The sequence below is a fragment of the Pogona vitticeps genome, chromosome 5, assembly GCF_051106095.1.
Source record: "Pogona vitticeps strain Pit_001003342236 chromosome 5, PviZW2.1, whole genome shotgun sequence".
NCBI lineage: Eukaryota > Metazoa > Chordata > Lepidosauria > Squamata > Agamidae > Pogona > Pogona vitticeps.
This window is the reverse complement of record NC_135787.1, coordinates 190127610-190146543: the sequence shown is the minus strand read 5'-3', so window position 1 is coordinate 190146543 and position 18934 is coordinate 190127610. Positions and strand designations below refer to the sequence as shown.

Sequence of the window (18934 nt, the reverse complement as noted above, 5' to 3'; positions counted from 1 at the left end):
CTTTGTTCTTGAAAATTTAGGAGGAAATGTGTCCTATTCAGCCTAATGCACCCGGAACAGCTGCCAAATACTTCTACAGCTGCTGTGTTCATTTTGTGGGGTTTGATTTTGGACACGGTTGCGTGTCTCCCCCGCGCTCCCACTCTCTTTGGGAGCAAACTGTTCTGATTCCCTTTTTCCCCTCTCTAGAGAGCTCTCGCTTATCAAGGTGATTGATGTTGGCCGGCGGTACCTCGTGAACCGGGTCCAAGACCACATCCAGAGCCGAATTGTGTACTATTTGATGAACATCCATGTCCAGCCTCGCACCATCTACTTGTGTCGACACGGTGAAAGTGAATCCAACCTCAAAGGGAAGATCGGAGGAGACTCGGGGCTATCCAGCAGAGGGAAGAAGGTAAGGGTCGGAATCAACCCTGTCTCCTGGAATCGAGAGACACGACTTTTAAATTATGATGTGGTTGCAAGTTGTGTGTGGGCTGACCTGGAAGTAAGCTGTACAGAGCACTTTGACCTTTGTTTCTGTGTGAACACCCACAGGATTCGGTTGTTAAAAGTACGCGCACAGGGATCTATCGCTGGTGTTTTTGGATTTCATTAGCCTTTCCCTAGACCAGGTCCATTCTGTATTCAAAATCTACATGAGGCTAGCAGGCTTTATTCGGATGTGCCGTATTTTTCCGTGTATAAAACTATACTAAATCTTTAGACTAAAAGTTGAGGGTTGTCTTATACACGGAAGTAAGCTGAGGAAAGAACGAAAACAAGTGGAGGGGAAAGCAGGGATCAAAGCAGTCCTGCAGCGCTTTGATCCCTTTCCCCCTACACTTGCTAAGGCCTACTTAGATTTCTTAATTTTGGATTAGAAAACTGGGGGCGCAGGCGTCTTATACATGGAAAAATATAGTATTTTAGATTTGGGAGAGCCAAACAAAAAAAGAGATGCTTTGGTGAGGGGAAAAGAGGGGGTCCTTCTGAAGGCCTGGAAAGACCTTTTCCAAAGCTGCTAGAATGTTTGTGCATGATCATAAGAATGGCTCCCTTTTTATGGCATAAATAAGGAGGGAGAACAAAGCTCCTTGTAATGGCCTGATTTGGATCTTAGTGGACTTCCAAGAGAGTTGGTGGGGTCTTTCGTTAATAGTGGTCACCCTGCTCAGTAGTTCTGAAATCCCAACCAAGAGGCCAGATCCACTGCCTGCTTTGGCACTTCGGTAACATGAGCAGTGATGTGTCTGGAGACTGGGGTCCTTCTTGCAAGTGTGCCCTACGCACAAGCAAGAACTGAAATTTCCCACTTTGCTCACATGTAGAATCTACAGCGAGCAAGAAAACTCCCTTCTTCAGAGTTGGCAATGCTTTGTATCCACAAAGCAATAACTGCCTTGAGATTCTGGACTTTATAACTGCTGACTAGGACATTGGTCAATTCTGTTTCTTTCTGTGGTGGCTTCGGTACTGCTGCATGCCGATGTTATTTCCCCTTCATCTCACTCTCTGCCCCTTTTCCCCATGCAATTCTGGCTGTGAGATGAGAGAGAGGTCTAACAAAGACATATACCCTTATTTTCATTGTGATCCTCTTTTTTTCCTTTTTAGTTCTCCATTGCACTGAAGCATTTTGTCCAGGAGCAGAACCTCAAGGACCTCAAAGTCTGGACCAGCCAGCTAAAGAGGACCATCCAGACTGCAGAAGCACTGGGGCTACCCTATGAGCAGTGGAAAGCGTTAAACGAAATTGATGCTGTAAGTAAGCGCCTTCCCTGGCTTTTGGGTTTAGTGCTGTGCTTTGGCTGAGAAGTGGTCCGATCCCCCTGATCCCCAGAGGGTTCATGGAGTTGGAAGAAAACTGCAGAAAACAAGATAAAAAAAAATCCAGTACCAAAAAGGGAGATGTGGGACCTTGCATTTTTGATCTAGCATTTTCAGAATTATCTGAACCACTGTAAATCCTAGGCTTTCAGTGGATCTTGGTATAATCCCATGCATAATCGAAAGATCATGAGCTGTAATGAAATCTCATTTAAATTGGCCTATGTGAATAAGTGGGCATTGGAAATAAGGGCTGTATAAGGCTAGAGGCTTCTGGGACATGTAGTCCAGAAAAGTAAAATTTCTAGCCTTGGTTACAATAGGCTTCTGTTCCGTTAAATCAGGTGGACAACTACAGCTCTCTAGATGTTCTTGCTCTACAATTCTCGACGACCCTAGCCACCTTAGCCATGATTGAAAGATCGTGGGAGTTGCAGTTCAAAAACATCTAGAAGGCCACAAGAAATTGTCCTCTTCCATGTTAAGTCAAAGTGTGTTAGATGCTCTGAACCTGTCCTAGCTATCTCTCTGCTTAGGAGCTTGCAAACGTATCAGGGACTGTCTCTTTGCAAGATAAATTGCCCTGTTTAAATTTACTGGAGCATTTAAGGCGCCCACCTGGCTAGCATCCTTTTGTTCAAGGAGTCTGAAATGGTTGCATAAACTGGTCATTATAACAACAGGAATATTCTCTCCATTGCAGGGTGTATGTGAAGAGATGACCTATGAAGAAATCAGGGAGAGGCACCCTGAAGAATTTGCCTTACGTGACCAAGACAAATATTATTACCGCTATCCATCTGGAGAGGTATGACCGGAGGAAGAGGATATTGTGTATGTGTGTGTGTGAGAGAGAGTTTGGTAAATTTCAGATTTATTGTTTGAACACTAGTTGCTGGTGGAAGGTATTGGGTTTATTTGATTTTATACTGATTCTTGAGACTGCTTAGCTTGGCCCCCTGCAGTTTCCTCATCTCAGCTTGCTGTCCTAGCATTCCATTTTGTGGAAAACCTCCCCTTCCAGCTACTTTCCCTGGTCGCGATTCATCCTTGGCTTGTGGCCTGCCTCAAATCATTCATTTTTGGCACAGCCAGCTTCAAGAGACTCATTAGATCAATCTGCCTCTGATTGGGGCAGCTGTATGAGTTAAGTCAACTCCTGGAACAAGAGACAGGTTTTATAACAGGAGTTTTGGGGCACCTGGTTTGGCACAAGCTTTTGCAGCGGGTTACCATCGACGAAAGCTTATGCCACGTAAAACATCCTGCTAGTCCTCATGATGCTTTAAAATTCTTCTTAAGAGGCCCCAGCTAGCATGAGATTCTTTGTCATCATAGTGCCTATATTCATAAAGTACTTCAACACTGAGTTTTTCTCCTGCCTATCTCTCGTCTTTACACATGCTTTCTTTTTTTGCCCTCGTAGTCTTACCAAGATTTGGTGCAGCGCCTGGAGCCCGTCATCATGGAGCTAGAAAGACAGGAGAATGTCCTTGTCATCTGTCACCAGGCTGTGATGAGGTGTCTCCTGGCCTACTTCCTGGACAAGAGCGCTGGTGGGTAGCTTTTCCGTGTCCAGACCTTGTCTCTGTGTACTGGTGTAGCATCTCTCCTTTAAACTCTGAGGCTGCCATCCTAAGCACTGTGGCGAGCAAATTCTATGGAAATCATTAGGACTTACGTAAACTGGGAATTTTAAAGTAGGAATAGGTAGGTTGTCAAACTAGGAAACGGCTAAGCTTAGAAAACTTCCATGTTCCAACTACATCTCTCAGAATCCACTCGCCAGCCTGGCTATTTGCTACGCTCGGTTGGGGACCCAGGAGGGTTGTAGCTTCACACGCCACAGAGATCATCAGATCGGAGGAGACTGCCGTGATGAATGCAGATGGGGGCATAATGAACTTTGGAAAGGATTTTAAAAGAGCAGGGGGTGCAGCGATACGTTCTGAGACAGAATTCCAAGCAAAAAATTTCCTCACTGTTAGAGCAGTGCGACAATGGAACCCATGACCTCAAGAGGTGGTTGTGAGCACTCCAATGCTGGAGGACCTTCAAGAGAAACTTAAGACAACCACCTGGCAGATACTTTGATTTACCGTATTTTTCTGTGTATAAGACGCCCCCTTTTCTAATCCAAAATTAAGAAAAGTCGGCAGGGGTTAGCAAGTGTAAGGGGAAAGGGATCAAAGTGCTGCAGGATCGCTTTGATCCCTGCTTTCCCCTCCATTGTTTTTGTTCTCACCTTACTTCCATGTATAAGACAAATCTCAATTTTTAGTCTAAAGATTTTAGCTGCCTAGAGTGGTCGAAATAACTAGATAGGTGGGGTATAAATACAATAAATAAATAAATATAGTCTTATACATGGAAAAATATGGTATATTCTTGCACTAAGCGGAGGGTTGGACTCGATGGCTGTGGAGGTCCCTTCCAACTTCATGATTCTGTTCTAAATAATAAGCAATTAAACTTTGGGGAGAAGCCTTTCTCAGACTCATGAATGACTAAGGTAGTTGCTAATCCGTGGAAATGTTTGAGAGGTGTTTTGTTGCACTTATCGATCTGCTGTCTCATAAATGTAAGCTATTTCCCTCCTATCTCGCCCTTTAATCTTGTTGCTCCTGAGCTCTGTCAAACCATGGCTTCATCCAGCCCTTGGGGAAGTTATGTTTGTGAACTCCTGTTCCCAGAAAGCTCTGGCTGGTGGCCTTGCCAGTTGGTGGCATTTTGAAAGTTGCGTTTGCTGCCAAGGTCCTCCATCGATCCTGCTTATCTTTCCTTTCTGGCTACCCGTGATATTTTAGGCAGTGTGAGATCCAGATACGGGTGCAGGAATTGTGGCAACCACTGTCAAGGCAACCAGACAGAAAATCAGGCTTTTACATCAAATTTTGCTGAGACCTCCCAGCGGCAGGTTATTCTCTTGAGAAATGAATGTCATCTTTGTCATCATCCAAACTGGAAACCTAAGTCCTGTGTCTTGAGCGAGGCGATGGGGGCAGAACCAGCTTGGTCTGCAAAATGGACTAAGAAGAGCAGGGGTGATAGACAGAATGGACATGATCGGTTTGGAAGTCTACACCGCCTTTCTCAACTAGATCTGAGATGGCTGGGGTTGATGGCCATTGTAGTCTGGCCTGCCTCCAGGGCTTAAGGATGGGCAGTGTCCAATGGATTTCTCTGATCAGTTTTCTCCTCTCTGTTTTCTTTCAGAGGAAATGCCTTATTTGAAGTGTCCCCTCCACACAGTGCTGAAGCTGACCCCTGTGGCCTATGGTGAGTCCCCCCCAACTTCTCTCGTTCTCTCTTTCATTATTTTCATAGCACATTTTCTCCCCCCCATTGCAGGTATTGTCAAACAAATCTTGCAGAGTAAAACTGGGCAGAAACAACAGGATATGTTAATTTGTATAGATGCATACACCTGCATCAAAGGACATGGTGGCACTGCGGGTTAAACCGCAGAAGCCTCTGGGCTGCAAGGTTGGAAGACCAGCCATCGTAAGATAGAATCCACGCAACGGAGGGAGCTCCCGTCACTCATCCCAGCTCCTGCCAACCTAGCCGTTTGAAAGCATGTACAAATACGAGTAGATAAATAGGGACCACCTCGGTGGGAAGGTAATGGCATTCCATGTCTAGTCACGCTGGCCACGTGACCACAGAAATGGTCTTCGGACAAACGCTGGCTTTGTGGCTTGGAAACGGGGATGAGTGCCGCGCCCTCAAGTCAGACACGATTGGATTAAATGTCAAGGGGAACCTTTACCTATACACCTGCATCTATGCAAATGACGGCATGCACCTGCATGTACATTCATTTTTCCTTTTTGTTCAATTTAAATCAGCCATTCCGCTTTTTTTGCTACGGTAGATATTCAGCACTGAGGACGGTACCCTGGTTATTTTTGCGCTGCATGTCATTTCATTTTCAGTAAGGACCCAAGGAGGGCTTGGCCCAGTGCCCTTTGGCCAGGGTCTCACTCTGATGGGTTTGTACCTCTTTTGCACCTGCTAAAGCCAGACAGAGTGTACCTTCTCTGGAAGGCAATAAAAAGGGGTTGGGTCAGATAGCACTCATTTGTCTTGTCCTTTGGGAGGTTCTTAACCTGATTAAAGACAACTCTAGGGGTTTAAATTGTTCAAGTTTCGCTCAAATGATTGGTTGATTTGAAATCCCCGTGGATTTTGCATATGGACGGAGAAGCATTGTTTGTTAAGTGCTGCATGTTGCAGCTGTTGCCATGGCCACCGTCCTTGAATAGACCTCTTTATGTAAGAACAGGGGATACCATTTTTTTGTATGTCGGTTTTCCTCTCTAGATCCGAGTGCATCGCTTCCAAAAATGAATCAAATTGATATTTAAAAAAATCTAGAGAATGTATCAAAAAGTTTTTGTCGGTGTTGATTTAAAAGACTGAAGAAATGTGGTGGATCAATTCTTTGACAGTGTTCTGTTTCTTTTTATTTCTCTTTCCCCCCCCCCCCCCCTTCGGCCTTCCGCAAGGTTGTAGATTTGAATCTATCTCTTTGAATGTCGAAGCTGTGAACACCCACCGGGACAGACCAGAGGTGAGGAGGCCCTGCCTGTCGTGTCTAGATTGGAAGAACGTGGGGAAGCCTGTCTGTTTTAGGAAAACATTCACAGACCAATTCTCTCTTGTTGTAAGCAGTGTTTTCTTCCTGATCATCCGTTTGTATTGGAAAGAAGATACCGTATTTTTCCTCGTATAAGACCATACTTTTGTCTGAAATCTTTAGACTAAAAATTGAGGGTCGTCTTATACACGGAAGTAAGCTGGGGAGAGAACAAAAACAAGTGGAAGGGAAAGCAGGGATCAAAGCCATCCTGCAGGGCTTTGATCCCTGCGTTCCCCTCTACTTGCTAAGCCCCACTTAGATTTCTTAATTTTGGGTTAGAAAAGTGGGGGGGGGAATCTTATACATTGGGGCGTCTTATACACGGAAAAATATGGTAATTTGTTGGGCTGCTGCTGGCAGTTGTGCTGCAGGAAATAACTAAAGAAATAAAGTTGCCCTAGCTTTTTTTCTCAGAGGCCAAAGTGTTCCACATATTCAAGAAGCCGAGCGCTCATGGAGGTGGCCATATTAAAAGAGAGAGAGAGAGAAAGAAAGACTGTTGGAAGTCAGAGGAAACTGGACATGTTAGAAAGAGCCATCCTTGCTTATTCTTCCTAACTTGAGAGCTTTCTGTGTATAGGAAATATTCTTGTTTGTATGTAGAAGCATTTAGTCAGACAAAGCCTCTCACTCCCTAATTTTAAGGGTAAAGCCCAGACTTCGGCTCGCTCCATCTTTGAGAGTCAGGCCACTGGGATTATGAGAAGGTTTTTGCCAAGACCTTTTTGGTTTCTTGATTTTGTTTTGAATTTTGATTATGTAATGCAAATGGCAAGTCCTGCCAATTTTACACTTTCACTGAAATTCACTGTAATTAAAAATCTGTCTGCCTGTCAGATGACTTAGGAGGAGAAGTGGAGATGGTTCTTGTGGCTTATTTAGATACAGTGGTGCCTCGCTAGACGATTACCCCACGGGACCAAGAACCCGCAAGACGATTGGTTTTTGTGATCACTATGGTGCCTCGCAAGACGTTTTTTTCTATGACCATGCTTCACAAGACTTTTTGAGACCGATGCTTCGCAAGACTTTTTTTTTAGACCAATGCATAGAGAACCTCGCGAGATGATTTTTTTTTCACAAGACAATGATTTTCGCGGAACGAATTAAAATCGTCTTGCAAGGCACCACTGTACAGCGGTGGAAACCCCGTGAGAGGGATCTCCCTGCTTAAACGATGGATCCTTCCGGGAGGCACTAGGTGCCGACTCTCTCTTGCTTATGAAGTAAGAATGGAAGAGGATTGAAGTCCAGGGCTCCGTGTGCTGTTATTCGGCTTGAATCCCTGCAGACTTCAAGTTCAAAACTGATAAAAGAAGGAGAAATGGATGAACTGCCTGGGGATAGTGCTGTGTCAATATTGTGCAAGAGATAAACTGCTAGATAGCTTGGTGGTTTAAGGGTCTCTGGCCAAAGGTTGGGAGTTCGATTCCCCACTTGTGCCTCCTTGACAGGAACCGGACTCAGAGATCCATAAGATCCCTTCCTTCTCTGCAGTTCTATGATTGTTAATATTAATGAATAGGGCCAATTCTCTGAATACAGTTCTGCCGTAGAAAGGAATGGTGGAGGTCCTTTTTGGGGCCCTACGACGGGCATCAGAAAGGGTGTTGAATGGTTTTTTGGCACACCTCCTTGCAGCCTTTCCACTCATCCCTTCTCCTCACATCGGGGCACCACTGTGAGAAGTAACATCAAGGAAATAGGGATGGCGGTTGGTTGTAAGAGTTCGGCCTTCAAAAAACCTAATGTTCTGCTGAATCGTTTCAACGGTGGGAGCCTGACAGAAGCAAGATTCCACACACACACACACCAAAGTCCTGTTGGACTGTAGACTTCCCTCTCTTGTGGTCTTACTCAATTCCATTTCTGGTTAAGCTTTAGAAACTTGACCATAGGGCTCCCGGTTCTCCAGTGAGGTGTTGCCCGCTGAGGAAAATGAGATCATGCTAGGTAAGGGGAGGGGCGTGAATGAGCGAGTACGCATAAAGGGTTTTACCATTTTTAATGTTCCTTTTAAAACGATTAATGTTACTCGCTTCCTTGCCAACTCGAAGAGGGCTGGTGAGCTGAAAGAGGGGCTGTCCGTAGATAACCCCCAAGTTGTTTTTTTTAAGGGGCGCTAGGATTGCAAAAAGCGGACGACGTTTTCTTTCTGGGAATCCTTTGGCGAGGGCTTCTCACTCGCGTTTCGGCAGCATGGTGGGCTTGTGACGAAAGTTTGTTATTCTTGAGGGAGAAGTTGTTTCTTCGAGGGCAGCAGCCTGTGTGTATGGGGTTCCTTGAGAGGTCCCACCCAAGAAAGGGGTCCAGTCGAAGGAGCCTTCCTTCCTTCCCGCTTGACTAAGCATGTTGAGTCTCTTCATTTACATGCCTGTGAGGGGAAGGCTTTAGAAACTCTTCCGAAGCCTTTCAAGAGATTCCCCCCCCAGAGTTTCCTGGCCTCACCTCTTTTTTCCCTCCCTTTTCCTTTTGTATGTCCGTCAGATCGATTAACCCATCATGTATATTTTAACTGCTTTTTTCCCCCCCATAACTTTTCGCCTTCTTCCTTATTATTTTTTTTTATCTTTGTCTTGCTCTAATTTAGGATGCAAAGAAGGGACCTAACACCCTCATGAGGCGCAATAGCGTTACCCCTCTAGCGAGCCCAGAGCCCACCAAAAAGCCTCGCATCAACAGCTTTGAGGAGCATGTGGCTGCTGCTGCCGCCGCTTCTGCTGCCCTGCCCACCTGTAAGCCCCAGGAGGTGCCCACCCAGATGCCCGGACAAGTTGGTTACATTCTTTTGTTGGTGTTTTTCTTTTGTGTGTGTGTGTGTCGTGGTGGTGGTGGTTGTGAACGGCTGTGCCTTGTGTCCGTTGCATGTGTCTCCCTTTCCTTGCTTTAAATCTCAATAGGTTTTTGATTTGCATTGCTTTAAACCCTTTTTTTAAAAAGGGGTGATACTCTTAGAGATCCTCCTCAACATCCTTCTGAAATTCCCCCCCCCCTTTTTTTTTTGGTGCTCATCTCCTCCCACAAAACATCTATAGATTCTGTGTGTGATATTTTAAGGCTAGGTCTTTTTTTTTCCCGAGACATGAGACATGAGGGCAGTCTTCCAAGATCTGAAGGGGTTGCCCCAGGGAAGAGGGCATTGATTGATTCTCCGTTGTGCCTGAGGGGGTAGGACAAGGACCCAAGGGTGGGAACTCGTCAGAGGGAGATCCAACCTGGAAATGGGGAGGAATTTCTTGAGGGTGAGAATCATTAAAGCAGTGGAACAACTTGCCACCTGATGTGGTGGGTGCCCCATGGCTGGAGGTTTTCAAGAAATGATTGGACTGCCATCTGCCTGGGATAGTATGAGGTCCGGGATGGTACGGGGTCTCCTGCCTTGGGCGCAGGGGGTTGGTCTAGAAGACCTCTGAGGTCCCTTCCACCCCTACGACGATTCTATGTTTCTATTTGAGAGGAAGAGAGTATTTATATCACCTTCACGGCCTAGCAAGGTTTGAGGATGTCTCCATGTCTGTTTTGAGCATAAAATAGTGTGGAATCTGTTGCCTTGAATAGGCACGTTTATATGGTCCCACTTGATTAGGTTCATACTTGCCTCCAAACCGTCGAGAAGAGCAGTAAAGCAATGTGTTGGGTGGCGGTTCTGCTTTGAGCCTTTTGTTCCACATTTTTAAGTCGGTTCCGGTGACAAAACAATCAGCACCATAGCATCATGTTCTCAGTCTCCTACGGTTTCCAAAACGGATTAGATCCTTTATGAAAAAAATTTAATTTCTACATCCGGTGTGTTGCCTCTGGTGTGTTTTGACCTTGGCAGACCAGGAGCTGAGTAGACGATTTACTTCTCATGCTAGGCTCAGGTTGGTTGGTCGTCTATGGACACATCCACCAGCCACTGATAGCAAAGATGTACAGCCTCTGAGACTATATATGGCTGTCCTCGCCTCTGTAAATTTCCCCAGTCCTTTTTAAAAGCCATCCAGTTTTGAGATCCTGAGGTAGTAAATTCCACAGTAACTCTGCCCTGTTTGGGCAGCACCCCTGTGATGAATTAGAAGAGCTTTCTGGGAAAAGAACATGGGTGCATTCAGCCACCACCCCCCTTGTTGATGGGGCAGGGGAGATTCCTGACTGAGAGCTTTCGTATATTGGCTGACGTGGTACCTCCCACTTCAATGTCCAAGTTCTGCAGCTGCTGGGAGCCCAAGGCGTACAGCGTCTGAGGAATCTCACCTAATTAATTCCTCTTCCAGTAACAAATAAGTCGTCAGACGGGCCAATGGAGGGCTTCTCTCCTAAAGGTGCTTCGTATTGCAGCAGTTTATGTGTCTGAAGTTCTGCTGATTTTGAAAGCCAAACACAGTCACTGGACTCTAGCGAGAGGGAGAGTAAGACCCTTTGAAGACTTCTGAGAGCCGTGAACTCGAATGTCCAGCCTGGTTACTCCCTTGTTGGGTCACCTCCTTGGTTGGAATTAGAGAGACTGGGAGGGCCATTGGCTGACATCTTTGTGATCTTTCAGTAGGTAGGCGCTGGAGTGTATGCCTTTATGTCCCATAGTTTGTCTTCGTCATATTTACTGAAATCTCTTATTTCAATAAGATCTTATTTAACCCTTTCTCTCTCTCTTCTCTTGAGACTTTCTATTGCCTGTGATGAGTTAGCTTTGCTATCATGACTGATTTCTCTTCCATTTTTCCCTCTTTCCCCCCCTCTTTTGTCTCTCTACAGCCTTTACTGGGGAAGGCCTGCCTGTAAGTATCTTCTTGCGGGTTGACCCTCTTTATCACCTGTGGCTGTCTTGGTTTTCCTTTTGCTGCTGTGAAACGACATTCAACACCAAGCTTTTATCATGTGCTATTTCTGGATAGGATGGGCCTGCCAAGTAGTTGTTCAATAACTGGGGAAGCGGTTGCTGTGGGTTTTTCGGGCTCTTTGGCCGTGTTCTGAAGGTTGTTCTTCCTAACGTTTTGCCAGTCTCTGTGGCCAGCATCTTCAGAGGACTACACACAAAAGACCAGATAATGACACCCATCAATCACAATGACAGATAATCTCTCCTTATCACAACAATACACCCACAACAAGACACACTAATCACCCATCTCCTGAAAAGGACAAAAGCCTATCTCACAGCCATAAATACTCCACTCCCAACCAAACTACACCAGAGCACAGAGTGCTGTCTTCTGAAGATGTCGGCCACAGAGACTGGTGAAATGTTAGGAAGAACAATCTTCAGAACACGGCCAAAGAGGCCGAAAAACCCATAACAACCATCAGATCCTGTCCTTCGCAAATACATTAAACTGGGAAAACCTCACTCATTGGTTTCCTTCCCCCCCCCCACCGCCTTAACTGCTGTTTTGTTTTCAAGCAGGAAGATAGCAGCTCAGTGCGAGCGTGCATGATTTAGTGGTAGAAAGTCCCAGGTTCTATTCCCAGATATTGTCAAATAGGTTTAGGAAGGAAAAAAAAGACCAAATCATGGGAAGGGGAAAAAAAGGCACAGAGTCAAGGCATGCGATGGCAAGCTGGATGACAAATGTTCTGATTTGGGTAGATATTTACTTCTTGATCCCAGAGGTTGCCCTATGGGTCCCCATCCAATCATAGGGGCTCAGAATAATGACAATGTCAGTCTGACGTCTCTGGAAGACACCAGGTTTGAGATGACTTGATTCTTTTCTGCAGATAGCCTCCAAGGCATACATCTGAGGTTAGAACAGAGAATAAAGGAGTATGATAGTACTGGGAAGCTGTGGCTTTCAGGAGGTTGCACTCCGATGCCCATCTGCCACGGCCAGTCTGGCCGGTGATAAGAGACTAGTCCAGTCAGCATGTGGAAGGCCATAAGGCTCTGTCATCTGGATTATGGAGACCTGTACATCTTTCTTTGTTAGCCTTATCAGTAATCTGTGTATTTGATGACATTGAGCATTTATCATCCCAAAAGTCAAAGGGGAGAGCTATTGATCAGCACAGAACATTCGTGCCTTGGGAGGTTCAGAACCAAGACTTAATACTCCCCTTTCAGAGCCATTTATAAGAATCCGAAACAGGATAAATGTGGTTTTGTCACTTTCCTGCTGCGCTTGGTCCTTTACGGCCACCAAATGCCATGCCTTCTCTTTGGTTCTGTTGCAATTACTTATTTATTAAAAATCCTTTTACTCCACCTTTTTCCTTAAAAAGGACCCAAAGATGACTTAAATCATTTTTTTTAAAAAAAGAAGAAAATATTTAAAAGCTAGTTTGATCACTTAGTTTGATTTAGGACAAGGTGTACACTCTCCGTGGGGATTTGGGGTCATGTTCTTTCTCCCAGTCCCGGAAATGGTCAGAGATTGTTATTTAGAAAAATAATAATAAACCAGAAGTGTGTGGAGGAGCACTTTAGGACAGACAGTGTGTATGAAAGAGACCAAGGAGCTTCTATTGGCTTGGTGTATAGTGTTATTATTGACAAACCTTGCTACCTTATCGGTCGCTGGAAGTCTTTCCCCCTCCTCCACTTTAATCCATTTCTGTTAGATCTACCTCGCACAAAACCATCCTCCTTCACCACCTCTTTCTTTTTTTCCCCTTTTCATGCTGAAAGACGGCCTCTTTGTCACATTTTCAAACTTTTTGCTTTACTAATATTTCCAAGGTAAATGGCTTGCTGCTCTGCGTGTGGTGCTGACCCCCTAACCTTGACTCCCTGGAGTAAGAGCTGTTCAATCTATTTGTCCTCCCTCCCTCCCTGCATGGGTTGGCAGAGAGGTGTATTGTCTACCTTGTGCTTGCATAGCTTTGTGAAAACTGGAATTTCCTTGGGGGGATAACACATTTGTGACTCTTGATGACACACGAGTCAGATGACTGCTCTAGACTGCTGTCATTCGGAGAAAATGCTAACTTGTGACCCCGTGTTGCTTTGTATCCCGAGATCCTTCTGTGGCATTTGCTTTTTCTGGTGACCACTGTATTTTTCAGTTTTTTTCCCACCCCAAAGCCTGCCTCTGTAACTGGCATGTAAGGATCTAGCCATGACATTAGATAGTAAAGGAAATGCAACCTTCTTGATCACCCTGTTTTCCTCTTCCGGAAGGGGATTTACTGAGGCATCCGTGCTTCACTGTGAGTCTTGTAAATCAGGCACTTGTATCTTTCATGACTGGTCATAAAACAAAGCACGCTAAGTGCAACATATGGAGGTGAGGGAAATAGTGCTTTGTCTTTCACCCCTTTCACCATGCCATGTGTATTGTCCAGTGTGATTTAGTAATGCAAAATTAGGTAATGGCGTTTCTCTTATGGAATGTGTGTAGTTTTAAAAGTGACCCAGATTTCTTCCTTTCATGCAACAGGAAAGCTAGTTCTTCTTCCTAAGCTGAGAATCTAGTAGAATGAGGGGGTAGGGTAGATTGGATCTTTTCAGGCTATAAGTGGCAGGTTCCATTCTTTTCTGAAAGTTGAGTGATAGCAACCGGAGTTATTTCTTATTAGGTTGAAATGGTTTGGTACTCATCCAAGGCGCTTCTACAGTCTGAGGAGGGTTGTAGGAGATCCCTGATATATCCTCCATGTTGATTTCACTGTTAACAACCCCAGAAAGATCAGAACTTCAGAAGTGAGATTCTCCCTCACCCCCAGACCTTTGTCCTTCTAACGAGCCTATTCAGACCAGGGGAAAAGTGAAACCAACATGGAGGATATATCAGGGATCTCCTCTCAACTCTCCTCAGACTGAAGAAGCTCCTTGGATGAGACACGAAATGAGAAAGGAGCCCGGTTGCCAGGACTCAACTTCCAGATAACGTCACCTGGATGACTGAGAATCTTCACAGAGACTTCCATTCTTTTGTGTGCCTCACGTTGTGGGAAAACTGTCCTCAGAAGTAGGCAGTTCACACACCATGGAGAAGAGTCTATTGCAGCTCAACTCTAGGCTGTGGCAGGGAACTGTGTGTATTTTGCTTTTTTCTTCTTCTTCTAAGGAATTGAAAGGGGAAACCCATAAAAGAGCATTCAGAAATGTTATCCCGCCCTTGTAGGGTCGGCTGCTCCAGCCAATTCCATTATCCCTCCACCTCCTTCCCTTTCATATATAGATCAGGTTTAAGTGAAGTATTCCACCCTCTTTTATTTAAAATACACCTACGCCACCTTCCACCTGATGGATCCAAGGCGGCTTACAGTATTTTAAAAAAAAAGCACTACAACTTTTACGGAAATGTTTGGGGGCTGCTTCCAGTACCATTTTTATTTTTGCACCATATGCCAGGAGATGGCAACTCCTCTCCTTCATCACCTCTCTCCCTATTGTTTGTGCTCAAATGAAGACAAGTTCTAAAAAAAAAAAAAAAGCATCTCTCAAAGACGCAACCTTTACACCAAGTATTCAAAGACTAAACTGCTGCTTATCAGACTAGGATTCATTGGGCCATGAAATGTGTTGGGTAAGCTTTGCTTATCCAAGCACTTGGCTGTTGTGGAAATAAAAAAGGGGAAGGAATGGAACCATGTAAATGGTCTTACGATTATTAGGGAAATGTGGGCTATAAATGGAATAAACAAATTGGAGAAGAGGAAGTCCTGATTGGAGCGGAGGACTGTTCCTTGTTTTAGAGCAGTGGTTCCCAACCGAGGGGCAACCAGGTGTTCCCCGGCTAGCACAGCTGGTGGTGAAGGCTTCTGGGAGTTGAAGTTCAAGAACCATCCAGGTTACCTACAGTCGGGAAACCCTATTTTAGAGTACAACTCTCAGAATTGTCCAACCACCAGCACAGCCGATGGCTGAGAGATTCTGGGATTCAAAGTAAGCTTACCCACCTCTGGTTTCATGATGGAAGAGGCCATACCCCTGGGATGTGGCTGTTTCATTTGTGAGGTCATTTTTTCCCCCTATGGTGATAACATTTCTACAATGATCTCCATGGTTTATTTTTGTTGTTGTCTGTTTTTTTTTTGCTGTGGCTGTGGTTGGTTTTGCCATTTGCATGCAGCCGGGGGTGGGGGGGGGAATGTCTTGCTTTTTTCTTGCTGTCGAACTTCTTAAAAATACTTTCCCATAAAGTTTGAACCCTCCTGGCTCAACGGTTTCGTCCTTTTCTCTCTTGGCCTGCAGAACATGAAAAACTCCCACAACCAGCATTGAGTATCTTCAGGGGCGATGCTTGAAAAACCTGCCCACAGAAGCCCAGCTCCATTGCATCGCCCACCTTCGAAGCTTACGTCTGGCCCAACATCGCCATCCGATTGGAGGCCAACCCTCGTTGATGATCTCCATCGCTGATCAATCTGCCTGCTTGGACCCCTTGGGGAGCGTTACTTTTTTTTTCCTGGAGCAGCCGACGGAATCCCAAGAGAGGGAGAAGGAAAACGGGAACATCTCCTTGTACTGGACATTGTGGATTACACTAATCTTTAAGCTGTTTTTCATCTCTCCTATGCCATAAACTTTGTAGACCGTAGCAGGGCCTAAGCATTTGTTTGCACACTATGTACTAAGTCTGTTTCTTTTCTTACTATTATTATTATTATCATTTCTAACATGACACAATTGCCTTGCAGAGAAAACAGAGACTCTGTGCTACTCTCAGCATGTGTACGTAGTTGGTGTGTTGATGTGTGCATGCTTCTGGAGAGGAGGGGATAGCTAGAAAGTGGGGGGCATGAAAGTTCTCTTTGAGACACTCACATGCATGTTCACTGTTGGGTAAATGTGCATGTCTCCTTCACCGCCACCGGAAATCAATGGATGTCAGTCACAAGCCCAAGGTTGCAGGGGAGAGGGGACAGTAAAATCTGTTCTTCGAGATGAGGATGGTTAACCGCCAAACAAATCCTTGTCAAATATATCTTTACGAAATTTATGGAAAAAATGCACGGGGGGGAAGATGCACAGCATGGTTTTGAGAAATCCCCAACATCTGTTTTAGATGCTGCTTGCTAAAAGGTAAGCAGGTGGCTACTGAGAGGTGGGCTAGGTGGAATATCACTCTTCCGATGGGGGGGCGGGCGTTTGAACGACAGCCCAGGAGACGATGCATCCAGGAGCCACGCGGGGAGAGACACCGATTGCAACTTGGCAAGTTAATTCCCCAGATAGATTTTTTTTTCCCTTGCACTCCGGTGGGACATGGAACCAATTTCATGTGCGGTAAAAACAATAGCGAGAGAAGGGGTGATTTGAAAAAAAGGTGTGATTGAATAATCCATTGAAATAAGTATTAGGGATGAGCTGAGGTTTATGCTTTTATAGCTCACTAGGAAAAAAACCCTTGGCTGTTTCTTCAGCTAGGTCTTTTTTGTTTGTTTGTTTTCTACTTTTATTTTATTTTTAATTGTGTGTTTGTATGGCCAAGTGGGTGTTCCTTCACTAGCGGCCTAAGTATGTCTGTCTGTTTTGTTGACCAAGGCTTCTGTTTAAAATTCTTTTGACCGCTTCTGCTTACCAGGGTTTTCCTAAAATTATGGAGAACCCAGATGGGGAGGACCGGGCACATAGCATGAGGACCTCTTGATTTGGAGGAGAATGAAAAAGAAAACTGCTTAGATGTGGAGGGCCTTTACTGCACAGTCCCGTTCGCAAATAAATTTGTGAGTGGATTTCTAATGGCGGAAAACAGACTCCTTTCTCTTCCCCTCTGCCCCTAAATGTTTTTTTTTACAAGTAGGGGTCTGTAGGGGGGGCCTTGAATCGAATAAAATAAGACGGTAGGAATGTTCCTACTTTCTTTGTCAAGAGAAGCCGACAAATTCAGCTTCGGTGAGGCAGACAGAAGTGCTTTGAGCCTAAGCCTTGTGCCCGTGTCTAGTGTTTTATTATGTTTTGTTAATAAGAATATTATCAACAGAGCGCCCAATTGAGCTGCTGTTGGCTGCTGACTGTTTTTTACCAGGGACGTGCCACAGGAGGGAATTTATATATGTATACTTGTGTACAGGCAGAAGGACCTCTCTGTTTTCTAATTGCATTTTTAAAAGCATTTTTTCCTTTCTTTTTGAGTGTGTTTTCAGAATGTGTGTTTGTGTGCAGTGAGTAATTTTTCTCTCTCAGCTGATCAGCTGCCAGGCTTCTGCACCCCCGCCCTCTTATTTATTTCTTTTTTTAGAGGGAAGGTACTTTATCTTGTACATAAAAAAAGTGGTTTTGAGATGTGTACTCCTCTCCTGCCATAGCGAGATAAACCAGCCACAGGCAAATACGACCACGGATTTTGCTCTGTGATAAAAAAATTTCCAGGCAAGCTGTTCTTTGCTTGGTTTCGTAGCTCACGGGTTGGAAGGAGATGAGAACTGGCATCGAGGGGGGAAGCCATAACAAGGTTCCCTGGTTTCGAAGAAGTAAAATCCTGGGAGACAAATTAATGCTTGCTTCAGGCCATTTGAGTGTAACGGGGGGACATGTCGGATTGCGGTGGGTGAGATTTTGATTCTACAGACTTGCCAACGAAAGTAGAGCTTAGCTAGTGTTGGGGACACACCAGTTGAGCAAGGAAAGGTAATGTAAATCCACACCAATGACTCATTTTTTGATTGTGTTTTTCCTTTGATACTTGAATTTGTATTTTTATCAGTTTTTTAATAGCAAAAGGCTATTTATTTATTTAACATTTGTTCTTCTTTGCGGCCTCTGAATGCACCCGATTGGGTGGGCCTACCGCCTGCGCGGGACCTCTTGGGCGTTTCACAGAGGACCGCCAAAAGAACCATGGTTACACGTAGGTAACCTCTCTTGGCGGAGCTAAGAAAAGAGTGCATTTTCCCCCTTGACTTGTGTGATGTTCATTCTGTATATACAGTACACGTTTTGGGTTTTTTTTTTCCGGGTTGCCTGAGATGACGCAGTGCCAGCTTATAAAACAGGTCTGCCTTTTGAAAATTTGTATATTTTGCAATTGCTGGACCAATTAAATACCTTCTTGGCATAAAAGCTTTATGACTTAAGCTCGTGTTTGTGAAAGGCCATGTACAGAAGATTAAAACCTTCTCTGAAAACAGAAGGATTTGTCTGGAGACCGGCCAATGTGAGAGCAACTATCAGGGAAGCCTCCCTGAAAAGACTACTCTTATGCAGATAGAGTGCTCTTGTTGAGTGGGTTCTCTCTGCTTTAGTTACTGACCCACACCACAGATGGGAGAGAGCACCCGGGAAACGCCCTCTGTGTAAGTTTTTAGTGTAAGGGCATGACAGATGTCCAGATTTCCTCAGTGCAAGCTGTGTCCACGCTTCCGTGTTCAACACATTCCCCAGTTTTCTTAGAATTTAAAATGCCATCAAGAAAAGTGAGCCTTCCAAGGCAAAAATAGAAATGTTTCTTTAAAGGTGCAAAAGTGGGAATACAGTGGTGCCTCGCATAACAAGCGCACCATTTAATGCCGAATCCGCATAGCGACGCGGATTTTGCGATCGCATTGCGATGTTTTAAATAGTCAAAACATCGCGTTGTGATCGCTTACGATCTTTGCATTGCGATGTTTTAA

The 18934-nt window shown here is 44.9% G+C and overlaps 1 protein-coding gene across 10 annotated transcripts in view; it reads left to right on the top strand.

Annotated features, from left to right (window-relative positions):
* Positions 1-18383, top strand: part of PFKFB3 (6-phosphofructo-2-kinase/fructose-2,6-biphosphatase 3) — an 88407-nt gene extending 70024 nt beyond the window's left edge. For 3 of the 10 annotated variants that reach the window (XM_078376499.1, XM_078376497.1, XM_078376498.1), the window contains exons 8-17: positions 190-397; positions 1600-1746; positions 2516-2620; positions 3239-3368; positions 5029-5091; positions 6324-6481; positions 9048-9230; positions 11192-11214; positions 13062-13112; positions 15573-17543. In XM_078376499.1, the coding sequence (XP_078232625.1) occupies positions 190-397; positions 1600-1746; positions 2516-2620; positions 3239-3368; positions 5029-5091; positions 6324-6481; positions 9048-9230; positions 11192-11214; positions 13062-13112; positions 15573-15579 (1075 nt within the window). In that variant the 3' untranslated portion in view covers positions 15580-17543. Of the gene's footprint in view, positions 1-189; positions 398-1599; positions 1747-2515; positions 2621-3238; positions 3369-5028; positions 5092-6323; positions 6482-9047; positions 9231-11191; positions 11215-13061; positions 13113-15572 lie in introns of all 10 variants that reach the window. The other 7 variants (XM_078376502.1, XM_078376500.1, XM_020811645.3 and 4 more) reach the window with 6 other exon arrangements.
* The last annotated feature ends 551 nt before the right edge of the window (positions 18384-18934 follow it).